This window comes from Myxocyprinus asiaticus, chromosome 43 (assembly GCF_019703515.2).
Source record: "Myxocyprinus asiaticus isolate MX2 ecotype Aquarium Trade chromosome 43, UBuf_Myxa_2, whole genome shotgun sequence".
In the NCBI taxonomy this organism is placed as follows: domain Eukaryota; kingdom Metazoa; phylum Chordata; class Actinopteri; order Cypriniformes; family Catostomidae; genus Myxocyprinus; species Myxocyprinus asiaticus.
The window spans coordinates 34,463,738-34,483,822 of record NC_059386.1 but is presented as its reverse complement, the minus strand read 5'-3'; the positions used below and the strand labels follow the sequence as shown (position 1 = coordinate 34,483,822).

Below are 20,085 nucleotides of genomic sequence, written 5' to 3'. Positions count from 1 at the left end.
GTTGTGTTTTACACACACACACACACACACACACACACGCGTTTCTCAATACACACATACAAAACACACTCTGACATCCATACCAACACACCCACACAATTTTAGCTGCATCATGTATTCAATTGGCCTGCAGTGCTCTATAATACAGCAAACAGAAAATAGGGAAAAAGCATGTATTTGCTCCATAGGCTAAACATGAGAAAAATGGCGCCATCTGGTGGAAAATATAAACAATTTAAATTTTGAAGCCAGGGCTCCGGAATGAAAGCATAATATCATAGAATTCATAATTTTATGCTTTAATGGCACTGGGATCAAATATTGCCGTTTCAATGGGGACATTTTTGTCCTGAAGGTCCTGAGTGTAACTATTTTGTGTACATGGTGTATTATAGATGTGTTATGGGAACTGAAAAAGATAAAGTCTTTAAAAGGGTTAAGAACAAAAAGTCCAGACTGTGCTATAAAAGATGTCCCCTTGTCCCAGTAGGTAACTCAACTCCTGTCTGATGTCACAAATAGTAACTGAAGCCCTGAACTACCGAAACCATCTGAACCGCCTCTACCGGGAGGAAAGAGAAAATTCCTACCAGAGAAAATTTGACAACATGGCGAACTTGCCTCTGGAATAACTGTTTTGTGAAGAGCCGCTGAGCATTTCTGCAAACACTGTGCATGAACTCATTTATGCAATCTGATAAATAATCCACACAATCTGAATCATAAAGCAGTTTGGTCACGGAAACGAAGCTTTTTCTCATGGATTCGGAGCGTGTGGAGGATCATGGGATGAAAGTTTGAAATAGTTGTTGGATACTAAAGTCGGACAGGATGGAGAAACAAGGAACAAGACGAGAAAAGGTAAATAAACACTACTTGAGTGAAATGTGAGACTTTAAGGTGTCGTGTAACGATGTATTATGTAAACCTGCGGTTATTGCAGTATATTTTCATTAAGACTGGCTTTCCTGTTTACATGCAACAGGCTGCTGCTGTAAGCCATATAGTATATACATATAAAGTCTAGTTTTAATGCTTTCAGTTTGCATTAGGTTTTTGATTCTTTGCAGCACCCTACTATTGTTATGTAACTGTAGATTGTATTTAAGTAACATGCCATTATTGCTATTAATAAAACATTACAGTTACTGTGTGGCTTTAATGCCCTGAAAACCACATTGTAAGGCTATTTTTGAGTTCAAATGATGAAGCAAACTGGGATTAAATTAAGGTGGCACTGTAAAAGACTTCAGGATTCAACACTTTCATAGTGCCAGCCTTTAAAAATCATGACATTTCATCCCGGACCCCTGTGATTATCCAACAGTCAGTCAATATTCATGACCTTCATGACCTTTATAACCTTTATGAATAGTCATTGACATGGAGTGATTAAAGATCTGGGCTGGTAACCCAAAGGTTGTGGGTTCAAGCTCTGCAAGAGTTGATTTATGAACTATCCTCATTGTGCTGTTGATCAAGACACTTAAAGGGATAGTTCTCCCAAAAAGGAAAACTCTCTCATCATTTACTCACCCTCATGCCACCCCAGATGTCTTCTGCTGAACACAAATGAAGATTTTTAGAAGGATATTTCAGCTCTGTAGGTCCTTACAATACAAGTGAATGGTGACTAGAAATTTGAAGCTCCAAAAAGCACATAAAGGCAGCATAAAAGTAATCCATAAGTTAAATCTACAACCCCGACAAAAATGATGGAATCACCACACTTGGAGGATGTTCACCCAGCTTTTTTACTTCGTAGCAAATAAACAAATATCAGATATGACACAAAACTATTTTTTTTTAATAGCTGAACATTCTGGCTTCGTGAAACGTCCCTCAAACAAATTAAATTACATTATTTTAATTAATGGCATATTTTTTTTCCCAGATCAAGTAGAGGAAAAAATTATGGAATCACTCAATGTTGTGGAAAAAATGATGGAATCAGCCAAAAAAAAATAAAAAATAAAATAAAATCACAATTAGTACTTTGTTGCTCCTCCTTTGGCTTTTATGACAGCCTGAATTCTTTGAGGCATGGATTTCACTAATGAAAAACAATATTCCCCATCAGCTTTCTCGAATTGCGGTTGACAGATCAGCCTTAAAGGATGGAGCCTTGTCATGGACCAATGTTTTCAATTTCCACCCTAAATTTTCAATCGGATTAAGATCCGGACTGTTTGCTGGCCTGGATATGCCTTTCCTTGAAGAAAAGCTTTAACACTCTTTGCTCTGTGGCAAGATGCATTATCATCCTGAAAAATGACTTCATCATCATCATCATCAAACCTATTTTCTATCGATGGAATGAGAAAAGTGTCCAAAATTTCAATGTGCACCTGTGCATTGACTGTTGAGGTAATGATTGCCATCTCCCCTGGTCCTTTACCTGACATGCAACCCCATATCATAAATGACTGGGGAAATGTGACTGTTTTCTTCAGGCAGTCATATTTATATGTTTCAATAGAACGGCACCAGACAAAAGTTCCAGCATCATCGCCTTGGCCAATGCAGATTCGTGATTCATCTCTGAATATCACTTTCATCCCATCATCCACACTCCATGATTGCTTCTCTTTAGCCCACTGTAGCCTTGTTTTCTTCTGTTTAGGTGTTAGTGCTGGTTTTCATTTGGCTTTTCTACATGTAAATCCCATTTCATTCAGCCGATTGCTTACAGTTCTGTCATAAACATTGACTCCTGTTTCCACCCATTTGTTTTTCATTTGTTTAGTTATGCATTTTCTATTTTCAAGGCATATTGCTTTGATTTTTCTATCCTGACGCTTTGATGTCTTCCTTGGTCTACCCGTATGTTTTCCTTTTGTAACCTTGCCATTTTGTGTATACTTGCACCAAATTTTAGACACAGCTGACTGGGAACAACCAACTTCTTTTGCCACACTCCATGTCGGATTTCCCTCTTGAAGGAGTTTTGTAATCCTTTCCATTTTTTCAATTGACAACTCTCTTATTGGGGCCATGTTTCCTTTCAATTAGCCTAGTCCAACAGCTCGTTAAGGTCTGTAAGCATTCTCTTTTAACTGCAGACTAATTTGCATTTTTAGACTTGTGCAGGTATTTGTTTTAGAAATGCAAATTACAAGGTGATTCTATAATTTTTTCCTCTACTTGATCTGGAAAAAAATATGCCATTAATTAAAATAACGTAATTTTATTTGTTTGAGGGACGTTTCACGAAGCCAGAATGTTCAGCTATTAAATAAAATTTTTTTGTGTCATATCTGTGATTTGTTTATTTTCTACGAAGTAAAAAAGCTGGGTGAACATCCTCCAAGTGTGGTGATTCCATCATTTTTGCCAGGGGTTGTATATCTTCTGAAGTGATATGATAGGTGTGGGTGAGAAACAGATCAATATTCAAGTCCTTTTTTACTATAAATCTTCACTTTTACCAGCCCTCCTATGCTCATTCATGAGAGAACGGAGGTCTTCTTCTGTTTTTAGTGATTCACATTCTTCATGCATGTCGCCACCTATTGTTTAGGAAGAAAATAATGAAATAAAAGAAACGGATAAAGGACAGGAAAATAATAAATCAATTTATTATAAAAACTGAAATCCCAGCAGGAGACAATATACCAATACACTCTCACGACTTTTCTAAATTTGGCTAATTCGTATGATATCATGCAACTGCACTCGTTTGAATTCGTACGACTTTCACTACAGCCAATGACGTCGCTGGACATCGTTTCCATCTAATACGTGACAGTTACTTGCTTCTGTCACACACGACAGCTTCCTATCATGTTTACACACTCTACTGATTGGTTAAGTTTAGATAAGGGGTTTGAGTAAGGGCATAATATTAATAAGTATATCCTTAACGCCTCGTGCGCGGAACTCATGCTTACTTCCGCATTAGACATGCGGGAATTTGCACGTGATGAAGTCATACGAGTTTATGCGAACAACATTGTGTAAGACCATACGAAATAGCCAACTCGTAAATTATGTACGATTTTTCATGAGATCGGTTTGGATATACTCAAAGAGTGTGAATCGCCAAAAAACAAAAGAAGACATCTCGTGAACGCGCATAGAATATTTGAAAGTAGATAAGAAGTTAAGCTGAGTTAGCAGCATTTGGGGCATAATGGTAATAATTTCCACAAAAAATGTATTTCAACTTGTCCTTCCTTATAAATATATATATATATATATATATATATATATATAGAGAAATAAATGAAAAAATGGTGGTTACAGTGTGGCACTTACAATGGAAGTGAATGGGGCCAATTTATTAACGCTAAAATACACATTCTTTCAAAAGTATAGCTACAAGATGTAAACAGTATACATGTTAATATGATTTTAGTGTGATAAAACGCTAAGTAAAAAAAAATAAAGTAGTATCCAATATTACAAATTCATGGGTTGTCATGATAATGAAGCCCTGTAATTCCAGTATTGAATATAACTTCACGTAGATAGCGTTAGCGTTATGGACTGTCCCATTCACTTCCATTGTAAATGCCTTACTGTAACCGCTTTTTTTTTTTTTTAATAAATGGCAGTTCATAGTGACCATGTCTGTCAAGCTCCAAAAATGGACAAAAATACCATAAAAGTACCAAAAAGTACATATCGTACTGATTTGGGACAAAATGAGGGTGAGTAATTAAAGACACAATTGTCATTTTTTGGTGAACTATTCCTTTAACCGCAGGTGACTTTAAGTGGACTGTAATTGTTTTGTAAGTTATGGTTAGAATTGTCAGATAAATGTCAAATTAGTAAAAACCTGACAATCTATCACTGACCACTATTGTTTTCTGTCTATCGAAATTCAGTCAAAAAAAGAATTTTCTCCCCAATTTGGCATGCCCAATTCCCACTACTTAGTAGGTCCTCGTGGTGGCGCGGTTACTCACCTCAATCTGGGTGGTGGAGGACAAGTCTCAGTTGCCTCCGCTTCTGAGACAGTCAGTCCGCGCATCTTATCACGCGGCTTGTTGTGCATGACACCACGGAGACTCACAGCATGTGGAGACTCATGCTACTCTCCGCGATCCACGCACAACTTTCCACACGTCCCATTGAGAGCGAGAACCACTCATTGCGACCACGAGGAGGTTACCCAATGTGACTCTACCCTCCCTAGCAACTGGGCCAATTTAGTTGCTTAGGAGACCTAGCTGGAGTCACTCAGCACGCCCTGGATTTGAACTCGCGACTCCAGGGGTGGTAGTCACTGAGCTACCCAGGCCCCTCAAAATATTTAATTTTAACACTTAATTTATCACAGGCAAATTGAACATTACAGTAAGTCAAGGCCGACACATCTACAGTAGTTTCAGTAGAGACATTTTATTGCCATTGGCCAGACTGCTGTAATTTAGTTCTGATGTTGTAGTGGTAACGCTACTTTCTCTAGCAGAAAACTCTCAGTTGTGTAAGATAGATAGTGTGTACTTCACAGTAGGGAGGTGTCCACATAACAGATGCTGAAAGCCAGACAGTATTTTGTCAGAAGTTACATCATGTTGTCATCCATGCAACCTTCGGTGTGGTTACTCCCCATAGACCATGACATGTTTTGTGGTGCTTTCAGACTAACCAGATGTAGAGGTGCACCTGTGTTTTCTTTGAACTCAGATTTGGAGAATTCAGAAAAAAAGTTCCACTGAATATAAGACAGTTTAAGTGGATGATTCAAAGGGCAGCAGATGGCCACATACACTTCACCGAGTGAACAAATCATACTGTAAGAAATATAGTGGCAATAGTTCAACCATCAACAGATCTCAGTGTCAAAACTCCATGATAAATAACTCTCCCTCACCTTAAGTCACATAGTCATGTTCTCCTGTTTCCATTCCATCCCTCCAAAAATATTAAGCATTAATGAAGGACGTATTGATTGATCAATTGCATTCAGACTGAGGAGATAGATCAGCAAGTAGTGGCAGACATAAAGTTTGATGCTGGTTTAAACGGCAATGAAGTTTTATGTGGGTCTAGGCTAGTTTATGCTTTAAAGGAGCGTTTTCATTGTGAAACTATTTAATGTTCGCATATACGTTTTTGTAAGCACCATCTAGGGTCAGATTGTTGTATAAAGTATGAGTAGATGTTGATTGAATTTATGCATAAGTGATAACATTTCTAAACTTAGTAATTCATATTGAGAATTGATATCAAGTATTTGACATAAAAGATGACACCTTATATTTTGTATTTGGTTATTAAAAAAAAAAAAAGGCCCTATGAAAGGTATAATCAGATCCAGGTAGCAAAAATTGCCCTTTATGGAAAATTTAATTTCTGACTCTGTTACCTTCAGATCAGAGGTTGTAAGTAAAAATGTTACTCTTTTAAAGCCGAAATATGTACTTTGTGCGACCCCGTGTCCACATGCATGGACGTTGTATTTTAGCTTCGCTATACACTGCATAATTTAATTTAAAGTAAACCAGTTGATCTCAGTTCAGGAGACACAGTGCTGTCAGTAAAGGGTTAAACTTTCGACGTACAGTGTCATGTGACAAAACAACATGGCGCTGACCACAGCGGAGTTTGTCTTCGGGAAAAATGTCAACAAAGCTACATCTGGTACCTAATTATGTTTTTACATCGAAACCTGTTTGAGTCAAAAGATTAGAGGCTCTAGTTTCATCTGATATGCCAGCTTCATTTAAAATATTCTATGTTCACTGTATTTTATCACAGGGGGAATCAATGGATGCGTCCAAAAGCTGAAAAATGTTGCTTTCAGAGGTTTTATATGGAGTTAGGATGAAAACAAGGTGCATTTCAAACTGTTCTGAGATCAGTGCAGACAGACAGCACACAGGAGGTTAAGTCATTCACTAAATAGGGAGCAAGGGAGCATCCTATAGTTCTCTACGCAGTTAAGTGCATTCAATCCTAAAATCCAACCAAAAGTTCAGTTTCAGGCTGCAGATGATGTTTGGATCACTCAACATGTTTGACAGACATGAGACAATGATAATCAGTACATAGATTCAGAATTTATAATGTATCATTTTATTTTAACATGGTTGACAGTGATTGGATGATGCTGGACATTACTTTGAAACAGAATTAATTATACTAATTTCTGATGTAATGTCTGTAGCGTCTCAAAAACATGAATAACCAACACGTCCTGGAAACATAATAAACAATTTTATGAATAAAATCAGACTTTCTATAGCTTGGTATTATTTAAAATTTCACAACTTAGTCCTGCTGTCCACATATGAGAAGACCTATTTTTAGGAAAACTATTTGCTCTAGAATTTTATTTTTATATTTATTAGGTGCTACTAGTTAGAAATCAATAAGGGAAATGGAAAATGCACACATCAGTCATGCTCGGGTCTCAGGAGGTTAAAGTGTATTTAAACATCGAAAAGTTACACACTTCAGCTTTAACTAAAATATTTGTTAGATTTACTCAATTTTGCCATGATGTAGTTTTTACTTAGTTTTATTCCATTAAAATTGACTTGCATGCAAAAATTAGCTAAATACATTTTCAGTAAATCTTTTTCATAAAGTTTCATTAGGCTACGTCAAATCATTTGTAACCTATATCTATGATTTGCTGAATGGGCTCTGTGAACCTGTATACATTTTTATTTATTTTTTATCCCATTTTCTCCCCAATTTGGCATGCCCACTTCCCACTACTTACTAGGTCCTCGTGGTGGCGCAGTTACTCACCTCAATCCGGGTGGTGGAGACTCACAGCATGTGGAGGCTCATGCTACTTTCCGTGATCCACGCACAACTTACCACACGCCCCATTGAGAGCGAGAACCACTAATCGCAACCACGTGGAGGTTACCCCATGTGACTCTACCCTCCCTAGCAACTGGGCCAATTTGGTTTCTTAGGAGACCTGGCTGGAGTCACTCAGCACGCCCTGGATTCAAACTCGTGACTCCAAGGGTGTTAGTCAGCGTCAATACTCGCTGAGCTACCCAGACCCCTCTGTGAACCTGTATTTAATTTAGTCTGGGTCATATTTTCTTTTATCTTACACATTTTTGTTAATTGCTTTCAACGGATGAGGGCATGCCACGCAATCTTTCCATGTTGACATCTGTCTAATCTGCCTAGCTTTGACTAGAGTATTGTAGAGTTTGATTGAAAGCATGGCCATTCGATTGACCAAGTTAATGGACCAGGTATGTCTGGCTGGTCATATTAGTTGAACAGCCTCTTTGAGACATTAACATCCCATTTTTAGGGTCAGCATCCAAAATACAGGTGCTAGTGACCAGCTTTGCTACATTATGCCTTTGAAAGCAGTGTTATGAAGACCAGTCAGTAGATGTTTGTGAGATGTTCAGATGGTTGAAGCTGAAGACAGCTGTTGCGCAGACAGATAGTGTAAAGTCGAGCCGACGCCCCGCAGGCCTTTCTAAGCAGGCATCAACCTCTCCATCGCCCGTTCGATGTCTGCCAGAGGAGAGGCTTGTTTTCATTTTCCCAGGAATGTGTCTCGGCCCCCTGACCTGCGTGAGTCGGAGGGGTGGGATCAGGAACTGGCAGACAGACTCAGGGATCAGCTTTGCTTAGTGGGTCAGAGGTACTATTCGTTTTGAAGGGCACAGGAAAATTTCACTATATGAATGTGTATTGGCATGACGTGTGTTTCCCCAATCCCAGTGCCAGCAGCGATTAGACAGGAAGAACAAGGTAAGAGGGGAAAAGCAGCCTTGATATATTTTACCCAAATAAATGTTCACACCACAGTCCCCGACCCTGTGCTGTTCCTAATAACGGACACACACTCTGCTGTGTGTTCTCATGAAGCTTCTAACAGGTGTTTGACAAATCAATTTAAATAAAAAAATGGTTCACCCAGAAATTAACTCTGTCATAATTGACTTGCTTCAAACCCGTACGACTTTCTGTCTTCTGTGACATCCTGCTTTTTTGTCCTTTCCCAATCACATGGCTGAAAAGCATTTTCACTAGTGATCTCAGACTTTTGGACCCCACTGTATCTACTGTCGTATAAATGACACAGAAGAATCTCTTCTGGTTGATACATTTGTACTGTCAAATGGTATATATACCATCATACCACCCATCCCTAATTTAGCATGTTGATTATTATGTGTGTGTGGCCGGTTTACTGCTGTTATTTTTGGACACTTGAATGAAGTTTGAGTTTTACATGAGTGGCATGTAGCATACATGTGTGCTGATGAACATTTGTGAGGTCTCGTCTCTGTTGTCTCAGCTGAAGATGAAGATGACTGCAGCCTTCATCTCTGCACTAATGTGGCCAAAATCTGCTATAGAATGACCTCCACCAAAGCTCTCATTATCTGTATATGTATACAGCAGCCAACATAAATACTGCTAACATTGTTATCTGTGTCTGGCCCTGGATGTGTCGCATGTAGATTTTGCCAGACTTTTTCTAAAAGTCCAAAGCTGCTGGACGTGTTCAAACCTCACCAGGGGACTTCAAACATTGAAAATGCAGAATATCTACTGCACCATAAATAAAGGTTCTTCAGTGGTTTTTCTGAGCCATTTTTGTTTTATTATTAGGTTCTTGAATTGCCATATGGTTTCTTGGATCAGTGTATTGTTTTCTGGGCTCTTTAATGCATAAAGTACATGGGTGTTTCTTCAGCTTTACATTTTTCTCTCTATTTAATTCATCACAGTTTATGTACATTCGTCACATGAGATTTATGTAATTTTTGTAAACTTCTCTTAAAGTCCTCTAGAATTTCTCAGCACAATTACAGCACATTTCAAATTCTGTTTTGTATTTAATAGAATTCTGTAGTGGAAATGATTTTAAAAATATATATATTTTTTTTTAAATAAAATGGTCGATTACTTAGTCTAGCTAAGTCTAATTTCACACAATTAAATAATATGTTCACACTTTTTGCATAATTTGTCTAAAATTACAGCTTGGTTGATTTAACACATAAAAATCCCCCTGCATAATCGATTATTTTAAATTAAGAATTTAAGGCTACATTAATCCGGATACATTTGAAAACAGCGTTTTCGTTTTCGAAACGCTCTCCGTCCACACTGCTGTTTTCAAGCATTTTCCAAAAGTTGCTCGTCCACAATAAAACATTTGAAAACACTTAAATCCCCTTACTGCGGATGCGAAAAATCGCCGTTGCATGTACAGGCTGAAACGCAGCTCCGAGGAAACTTCCAGTTGCCTTTAAAGGAATGCAATTTGAAGGATGCACAAAGTAACATTTATCTTTACCAGTGCTATCAAAGTGAATATCAGACACAAAAGCGACACTTAAATACTGGCCGCCATCTTTATTGTTTTGATTGAATGGATCACATGACTGTGTCACATGACAACAAATATGTCATCGTTTTCAGATGTCTCCGTCTTCCCCGTCCACACTACAACGCGAAGATGGCATTTTCAAATTGATCCACTTGGGAGAACGTTTTCAAAAAGCTCAGTTTTCGCTGACAAAAATGCCATGTCAGTGTGGACGGAAGGGCAAAATGTAGAGCAAAAAAATTTTTTCAAACAAAAACGTAGTAGTGTGGATGTAGTCTAAGTTTAAAAAAAAACTTTTTTTTTTTTTTATCCCCTTTTCTCCCCAGTTAGGTCCTCGTGGTGGCGCGGTTACTCACCTCAATCCGGGTGGTGGAGGACAAGTCTCAGTTGCCTCCGCTTCTGAGACAGTCAGTCCACGCATCTTATCACGTGGCTCACTGTGCATGACACCGCGGAGACTCACAGCATGTGAAGGCTCATGCTACTCTCTGCGATCCATGCACAACTTACCATGCGCCCCATTGAGAGCAAGAACCACTAATCGCGACCAAGAGGAGGTTACCCCATGTGACTTTACCCTCCCTAGCAACCGGGCCAATTTGGTTGCTTAGGAGACCTAGCTGGAGTCACTCAGCACACCCTGGATTTGAACTCACGACTCCAGGGGTGGTAGTCAGTGTCAGTACTCGCTGAGCTACACAGTCTAAGTTTAACCTTCAACCTTTGAACCTGTTTTTCTCATGAAAAAATTATCACTATACATAAACAACAACATCTAGATAACAAAACAAAAAACAAACAAACATTTGCACTCACACATAGATACATACAAAAATACTGTACATACAATCACTAAATATTGACAGAATTTTTGGGTCAACTGTTCCTTTAACAGCATCATGCAAGATTATAACGGCAAGATTTAGGTGAAAGAAGTGTTTTTTTCCCCACGGCAGGCAAAGTCACAAAGGAAAGTAAAATTGCAATGTTCGAGTACTGTTTTTACTAGTCGAATATTTATAGCTGAACGAGTACTTGATTAATCGATTACTCATGCACCTCCCTACTCACAAGTGATATTTCCCTTGATTTTTCTTTGTGAAAAAATACACTTATATACAAGATACACTTATATTTAAGATACATTCTCTTAAAGCAAGTCTAAATATCTTATATGTTGCTTCCCAAGTAAATGTATCTTGTTTTAAGGAGTTTTAGACTATTTTAAATGGAAAGAAGACAAATACACTTGATAACAATAGGATTTTTTTGTAGTGAAATTTTTACTGAATTAAACATAATAAAAAGTATTTTTTCCTTTAATTCAGTGAATGTCATTTAGAGGTATTTTGTTAGCAATCTCGTTTAATACAACCTTTTAAATCGAGGCACAAGCTGAATAATCGGTTAAGAGCTAATGATTAATCGTTGCAATAATCGCCCGAATAGTCGAATAATCGTTCTAATAATCATTAGATTAGTCAATGATCAAAATAATCGTTAGTTGCAGCCCTAACCGTGATTACTTTGCACTTCAAATTCTAATCACATTTTAATGCCCAAATACGGGAATTTTAAGCGAATATATAAATGCCATCAACAGCACATTTGTGTGTCATTCAGTTGAACTCCGAGGGTCACTGAGCCGCACCGCTGATGTCAACCAGAGCAGCTCCTGTCCGGAAAAGCGCATGAAGCACTTCTCAAGCACTGTCAGCAGCAGAGGCTCGCACCAAACTCCCGTTAAAATATAAACAAACAAATATAATCTTTGATCGTGAATGCAATGCGCTCCGGTTTCACTTTAACGATTGTATAATGGCAAATGTTCCTGGTCATAGCAAGTTTATATACGCATAGTGTTAATGACACTCAGTGACGCAGAGGAGGAGACGCACGTTTTCTTGATTTCTGTAGAGTGCGAAACAAAATCTTCATGAGAAATAAGAACTTGTGAGTTTAATCAAAGAGCATTAAAATAACGTGTGAAAGTGAAGGCATTAGGACAGAAATATTTTACTGTTGCAAAATATAATATGTGATATAAATATAATAAAAATTAATACTTTTTTTATTTAAAAATATGAGTTCCAAAAACAACAGTGTAAATGTAAAATTGACCAAAACTAAAGATGACCAAAAAGAGAGACATATTTTAAGTATTTAGAAATAGTTTGATATTTAAATAATTATTTTTCATGTAAGTCATAAGTTTTTAAAACCTTAAAAGGAAATCAAATATCCCTATTGTATTACTTGTTCTATATATTTGAATTTAAATATGTAAAAATCACTTCTTAAGGTGTATGAAGTACAAATGCACCTTTAGAAATATGATGATTTATATGACAATTAATCGTGAAAGCCCTAAAAGAGACAATTAATCATCATAATCACAATTATTTGTTTGACTATTAATTGTCAGCCAAATTTCATAATCGCGACAGCCTTCTCTCACAAATCTCATTTCTTACATTTTTCCACGCTTTTTGGTTCTTTAACTTTAGCCCTCTTTTTTCCTCCTCTGTCACACTGTATTTCTGTCTGTCTGTTGGCATTTTCTCTCTCCTTCACTCATACTGTCGTTCAAACGCTTTAACTCTTCCTCTCGGCCTCTCTGGAAGTAATTACCCTGCTGTGCTATCCCAGAATTCTTGCACAAGAGGAGAGGGGTGTGGCGTGTGTGTGAGATTACAGACTTTCTCTCTTTTTCTCTCTCTCTCCGTCCTTTGCGTTTTTCCCCGTCGCTCTTGGGAATTCTCCAGATGTGAAGCACTTAGGTGGCTGCCCATAAATTTCCAGCATTTTTCTGAAGTCAGCAGGAGCCGCTGGTGTGTGTGTCTCCCTGAGAAATCGACCTCACAGCCAAAACAAAAAGCACAACCTGATGATAGCATGTGGTTTTGTCGAGCATCACTCATAGCATGTGCTCCATCTCGCTTTTTAAAGTTTATTGGGAGAACTATCTCTTTAAAACGTTCTTGGTCTCGTTTAATGTTTCTCCTATCCCAGTTTAATGTGCAGACTCAACTATGAGTAAGCCATTTGTAGGTTGATTTCCCGTAAACGTGTTAAAGGATTAGTTCACCCAAAAATGAAATGTCAGTCATTGTTTCCTCACCCTGATTTGTTATAACCCTGTATGACTTTCTTTCTTTTCTTAACACAAAGGGAGAAATTGTGAATAAATGTTGTGCTCAGTGATGTCATACAATGGCAGTTTATGATGACCACCTCTTCAAGCTTCAAAAGAACACAAAAGTATAATTCAGAAGTCTAATAAATTATTCCATGAGACTCATGATTGTTATGAAAACATACGATAAGGTTTGGTGAAAAACAAACTGAAATCAAATGTATTATTTAGTGAAAATGTTGACTGACTGTTGATCTTCTGTGCGTGTTCATGAAAAGTGACGAGAGCAACAGTTCACGCAGTCCCCTCGCGACATTGGGGTGAAAACTTGTATTGTTTATCTAAAAACAGGTCCTCCACAGCGATAGTGACAACAGAAAAGAACTTACTAAGCATGTCTGAAGAGTTTGTAGTCGAATAATTGATGCATTTCTATGCCCAGCCTTATTTTTTTATAATATATATTCGGAGTATTCGGAAATCAAACAGAAACATAGAGGAGGCTACAGGCAGCCACAGTCACAACATGTCCTAAACTGACGGCAAACGACACACGATAAAAGGTTTATTTTCTATGTTAATCAGAGTTTTTGTCCTAACCAGCCGTGACGAGCGACGGTACATTCTATCGATCGCTAGTTTTCAATTTTCGGCATCGCGCAGGTAATTTGGACCAATGTGAACTGGCACCGGTCCAAAAACGTTAAACAAAATAGGGTTATAACATCTCATATAGGTCATAAACAAGTCATTTATGGTTATAACAACACAGGGGTGAGTAAACAATGACTTGTAATTTTTGGGTGAACTAGTCCTTTAAATTTGTCGCTCTGTGGCATCACAGCTAAAAAGCACCATTAAGGTTCATTCCAATCCTAAAGCGTTAAATCAAGTCCTGCTCTGCATTATTTCCCGTTTAATATTCTGATTCACTCAGAAATACACAGAAGTTCACATAAGTTAAATGTGTTAAGTACATTTGTACTGTTTTAGCTGTATTATTTTTGTATACTGTTATGACATCCAGTTACACATGACCTATTCTATTCGGCTCTTTAGAGGGGTGGAACGTTTGAGATTCTTTTTTTAGAGGGTTTTCTTCGTAATTTTAGGGAAAAAAAAATCTTGTGTGGTGGCCTTGTGCTTGCTCCCTGAGAATATACAGTAATTCTTAAATCCTGCAAAGCTACTTACTTATAAAATGTGTTAATACAACCATACAAACTGAACTGATTTGCCAGATTTTATGCCTTTAACTCGAGAAACTGTGGAGGACTGAAAGGTGTCAGGCTCAAAATAGCAGTGATTTTAAACAAACTTTTTAAGGCATTTTTATGGTCAATTTTGTTTGGAACAACCTTACAGCATGGCTGTCATGACTGTTCTCCCTTCGAAGTGCCCTCAGAAGGCATCATTTATTCTGTTTGGAGTGCCGGATAGTACACTAATTCACTTGAGCCCCTACACAGTCTTAAAGAAATGTAATTTTTTGTTTTGTTTTATAATTTCTGTAAAATTCTGCTTAACTTCTCAAACACACATTTCTCCTGTAGACTCACGTTGGAAAAAAGCAAACGCTTTTCAGAGAATTGGCGCACGGCAACAGTTGCTAAGATAGGACTGGTCTGAAAAAAGCAAGTTGCTTACAAGCTATTTCTCTGTGCTGTTGTGTGTCATGCAGTTAATTTTTCATATTTCAGTCCTAAATAAATAGAAAGACATCAGTATGGCACTAATATATACAGCTAATATATATATCTGTTCTGTTGAAACTATTACTCACAAATGTATGAAACTTTAACTTTGGTAATCAATGTTTCTGCCAAAATATCATAGTTACTGCAGTTATTGTAACTATGCCTACTATAACTTCATACTCATATGATATCATCTGTGTAAAAAGGATCTTCCTGACTAAATAAGTTGACACCTGTTTTATTGTTTTGTTTGATAATGTAATGTATCTACACCGATCAGCCACAACATTAAAACCACCTGCCTAATATCGTGTAGGTCCCACTCGTGCCACCAAAACAACTCTGACCCGTCGAGGCATGGACACCACAAGACCTCTGAAGGTGTCCTGTGGTATGTGGCACCAAGACATTAGCAGCAAGTCCTGTAAGTTGGGAGGTGGGGTCTCCATGGATCGGATTGTTGGTCCAGCACATCCCATAGATGCTCAATCGGATTGAGATCTGGGGAATTTGGAAGCCAAGTCAACACCTTGAACTCTTTGTCATGTTCCTCGAACCATTCCTGAAAATTTTTGCAGTGTGTCAGGGCGCATTATCCTTCTGAAAGAGGCCATTGCCATCAGGGAATACCGTCGCCATGAAGGGATGTATGTAGTGTGCAACAATTTTTAGGTAGGTGGTACGTGTCAAAGTAACATCCTCATGAATGCCAGGACCCAAGGTTTCCCAGAAGAACATTGCCCAGAGCATCACACTGCCTCCGCCGTCCTGCCTTCTTCCCATGGTGCATCCTTCTGCCATCTCTTCCCCAGGTAAACGACACACACGCACCCGGCCGTCCACATGATCTAAAAGAAAACATGATTCATCAGACCAGGCCACCTTCTTCCATTGCTCCATGGTTCAGTTCTGATGCTCATGTGCCCATTTTAGGTGCTTTCAGCAGTGGACAGGGGTCAGCATGGGCACTCGGACGGGTCTCCAGCTACACAGCCCCATACGCAGCAAGCTGCAATGCACTGTGTGTTCCGACACCTTTCTATCATGGCCAGCATTAAGTTTTTCAGCAATTTGTGCTACAGTAGCTCTTCTGTGGGATCAGACCAGACGGGCTAGCCTTCGCTCCCCATGCGCATAAATGAGCCTTAGGCGCCCATTACCCTGTTACCGGTTCACCGATTGTCCTTCCTTGGACCACTTTTGTTAGATACTAACCACTGCACACTGGGAACACCCCACAAGACCTGCTGTTTTGGAGATGCTCTGACCCAGTCGTCTAGCCATCACAATTTGGCCCTTGTCAAAGTCATTCAGATCCATACGCTTGCCCATTTTTCCTGCTTCCAACACATGAAATTCAAGAACTGACTGTTCACTTGCTGCCTAATATATCCCACCCCTGGACAGGTGCCATTGTAATGAGATAATACGTTATTCACTTCACCTGTCAGTGGTCTTAATGTTGTGGCTGATCAGTGTATTTTATTTTATTAACAATAATTGTAGTCACTGTGGTATTTTTGGCAGAACTATAGTTGCCATGTTTGTAGGGGTTAAAAAATATGATGCTTTCAAGTTCATACTGGATTCGATTCATTTTATAAATTTCAGCATAGATTGTTTTTTGTCTTTTTTCTACAATTCAAGAGTGTGCATGTTTTGTGCTTGTTCATATTTTTAATTTCAGTGGTTTTTAAAAAAAAAAAAATATATATATATATATATTTTGAGTCTGTGAAAGAATAATAATGATTTTTGTTAAAGTCTGTCTAAATCAAAAAATTTTTATGAAAAAGTGAGTAAATTAATGGAGAGCAACTACAGCATGTTACACGTTTTTTTTTGTAAGTGTGGGTCCCAGGAAACACAAAATTACATATTTGGGTCCTAGGATGAGAAAGTTTAAGAACCCCTGCAACAGCATGTATAAGAATCCAAATCTCTTCTTGTTTCATTTCTTAACAGTTTGCTCTGTTTGGACCGCGAGCGCTGGGCAGGGCGGTACACGCTGCAGCCGAGGGGCCGGGCCTCAGCAAAGCCGAGTTCATGGAGAAGGTTTGTCAAAGCAACGAGGCGTGTCAGCTTGGAGACTTCGAGACAGCCGTGAAGCTATATGGTGAAGCCCTGCGTGCCGACCCGCAGAACTGCATCCTTTACAGCAACCGCTCGGCCGCCCACCTTAAACTGGGCCAGTACCAGACTGCCCTCGACGACGCTGTCAAAGCTCGCCTCATTAACCCTAAATGGCCGAAGGTAAGTAAGGGCGGGGTTGCACAATGTGGGTGTGGCTTTACCCCCCACATTTGTTTTTTTTTTGCCTATCCAGCTTTGTCCTGAACACGGAAGTTCTCAGCGATTCATACTGGAAGTCTGTGGTGGTTGTTGTACTGTCAAGAGTTTTATACATTCTCATTGTTTTGCTTTACAGGAACCGACAAAAGTGAAAATGTCATGATTTTATATCTAAAATGTATTTAAAGATATACTTAATACATTGAAATTGTTAAAGCGTCCATTCCGTTGCATATTATTATACATATATGTCATTTCATTCCAGGTAAATGTGTTTTTTCATCAAAATGGAATGAACAAACATACACTAATTTTAAAGCCGCAAGCGCAATTGTTCATTTGCCATGAAAATATACGAGATGCGCTCTGTGGCGCGGCAGAAATTTGAGCAGCTTCCGGATTCGTCGCTCGGCGGCGGTGTGCGTACATTCATAGAAAACAGTTGTTTCGAATTTTAGAACGTGCAATGACGTCAGCCAGATGCTTTTGGTGTTTATAAGCTACTTTCAGCTTTTTAAGATGCTTTCAGCTTTATAAGCAGTTGTTAGTTTGTTGTATAAGAACGCACTTTTGCTACTGTTGCTTTTGACAACTTAAAGGTGCACTCAGTAATTTGTTGAATATGTTGCCTTGGATTTACACTGACACCTAGGGGCTTGGATGCACCATCATTTAAATGCAGTAGTTTTCAGTTACTGATGCCAATGTAGAAAATCACTATTCACAGTTAGCCATGATTAATTTAATCAATTAGTGAAAGTGTCCAATAACAGGGCAGTTACTGAGATTAAGCTAGTAGTATTCAGATGGTCATGTGATTCTAACATGGCAGCCTCCGTGAGGGGACCCTCTCCATGTAAAATAAAACAGTTTGTACAAGGTTACCGAGATATAGGATAAGACTTGAGTCTTTATCTCGTGTGCTCATGATTTTACATATGTTTCAAAATTACTATTCGTTTATCAAGGAGTAAAACTTTTTTAATGAGGAAATAAATGACTGAGTACACATTTAACATCATTTTTGTGTGCGTATTTTCGGTGGGAAGAGTTTTGGAAAGAGGGGGTGTGTCTATTAAGTGACAAAATCTGGCAGAACAGCTAACATCACTTACAGCACATTTCACTTGGTCTTAGGGGCTGTTTATACTGAACGCGTTCTTGCACTAAAAATGGAACAAAACGCAGGTGTCTTGAAACCCTTTTTTTAAATTAATTTTTTACGATTTTATACTTTTTACCTTCTACATTCAGACTAATCTGTCTCCAAATGTCATTGTTTTCCAAAGTATGTTGTATGGAGAGTGTTTTCGAAATGCTCCAAAACATCGTTCTAGTGTGAATGAGAGGTGGAAATGTAGTGAAATCAATGCGTTTTCATGTGAAAATGTAGTAGTGTGGATGTTGCCCAAAAAACAAGGCACTCCTGCACAAGATGCTAATAAAATAGGGAAACGCAGCACAATGGTCAAAGATAAAAGCATCTTAACAGAGAAAAACAGTGGAGACGGACACAAAAACATCACAAGATCATGTTCATTCATTATTAAAACAAATGCTTTGAAAACATTAACTATGTTTTCTTTTATGTCACTCTTTCTGATGAGTAATGAAAAGTGTTACAGTGAAAACGGAATGCGTTCTTTCAGTTTTCACTGTTTTGCTGAATAATGAAAAATTGAATGAAATTTTGTAGCTATCCTGCATTGTTCAGTTTTTTTCTGTTTCATGTGATGTCACTGTATGACCGCGCTGCCATGTTTGTGACCAAAATTCCATATTACTTCATTGTGCTACGCTGCGGGATGCGGCAAAAGCCGGCGAAAGTTTTGTTTCTATTTATAAATCTTGAAAAAGAGAAAACTGCTGTTTAATTACCAGTAGGGGTGGGCGATATGACCAAAATCGTATATCACGATACAAGTAATTTTTTCTAACGATAAAGATATATATCACGATATAGTAAAAGGTTTCTGGAAAATCAATACAAATAGGTATTTGTACAATTCCCAATGTGCTGTAAGTCCTCGTGGTCGCGTAGTGACTCGCCTCAATCTGGGTGGACAGTCGAACCTCAGTTGCCTCCGCATCTGAGACCGTCAACCCGCGCATCTTATCACGTGGCTTGTTGAGCACGTTACTGCGGAGACCTAGCGCATGTGGAGGCTTCACACTATTCTCCACGGCATCCACGCACATCTCGCAACACGCCCCACCGAGAGCGAACCACATTATAGCGATCACGAGGAGGTTACCCCAACGTGACTCTACCCACCCTAGCAACCGGTCCAATTTGGTTGCTTAGGAGACCTGGCTGGAGTCATTCAGCACGCCCTGGGACTAGCGAACTCCAGGGGTGGTAGCCAGCGTCTTTACCACTGAGCTACCCAGGCCCCCAAGACAAACAATGTTAAAGTAAATAAAAAAATCAGCTTGTTTTCAAAAATCAACCTTATCAAAATGCTAAATATAACAATATATAACAAAATGTTGTTGGCCAGTAAAAAACTTGTGGGTCTTTTATTCAGTCATGTCAGTCATCACAGACATTTTGTAATATTGTGACCAAATCAGAGCAGAAAACAACACAAACATGTAACTTCTGAATGAGAGATGTTTTTACGGTGATGTACCGGTAGACCTGTGTACTCGCCGGTCACACATCAGACTCGCCAGCG

The 20,085-nt window shown here is 38.6% G+C and overlaps 1 protein-coding gene across 1 annotated transcript in view; it reads left to right on the top strand.

The window, feature by feature from the left end:
* The first annotated feature begins 622 nt into the window (after positions 1-622).
* The window catches only part of LOC127433692 (tetratricopeptide repeat protein 28-like), a 383,729-nt gene continuing 364,266 nt past the window's right edge, over positions 623-20,085 (top strand). The window contains exons 1-2 of the mRNA XM_051685795.1: positions 623-861; positions 17,081-17,368. Of these exons, the coding sequence (XP_051541755.1) occupies positions 832-861; positions 17,081-17,368 (318 nt within the window). The 5' untranslated portion in view covers positions 623-831. The remainder of the gene's footprint in view (positions 862-17,080; positions 17,369-20,085) is intronic.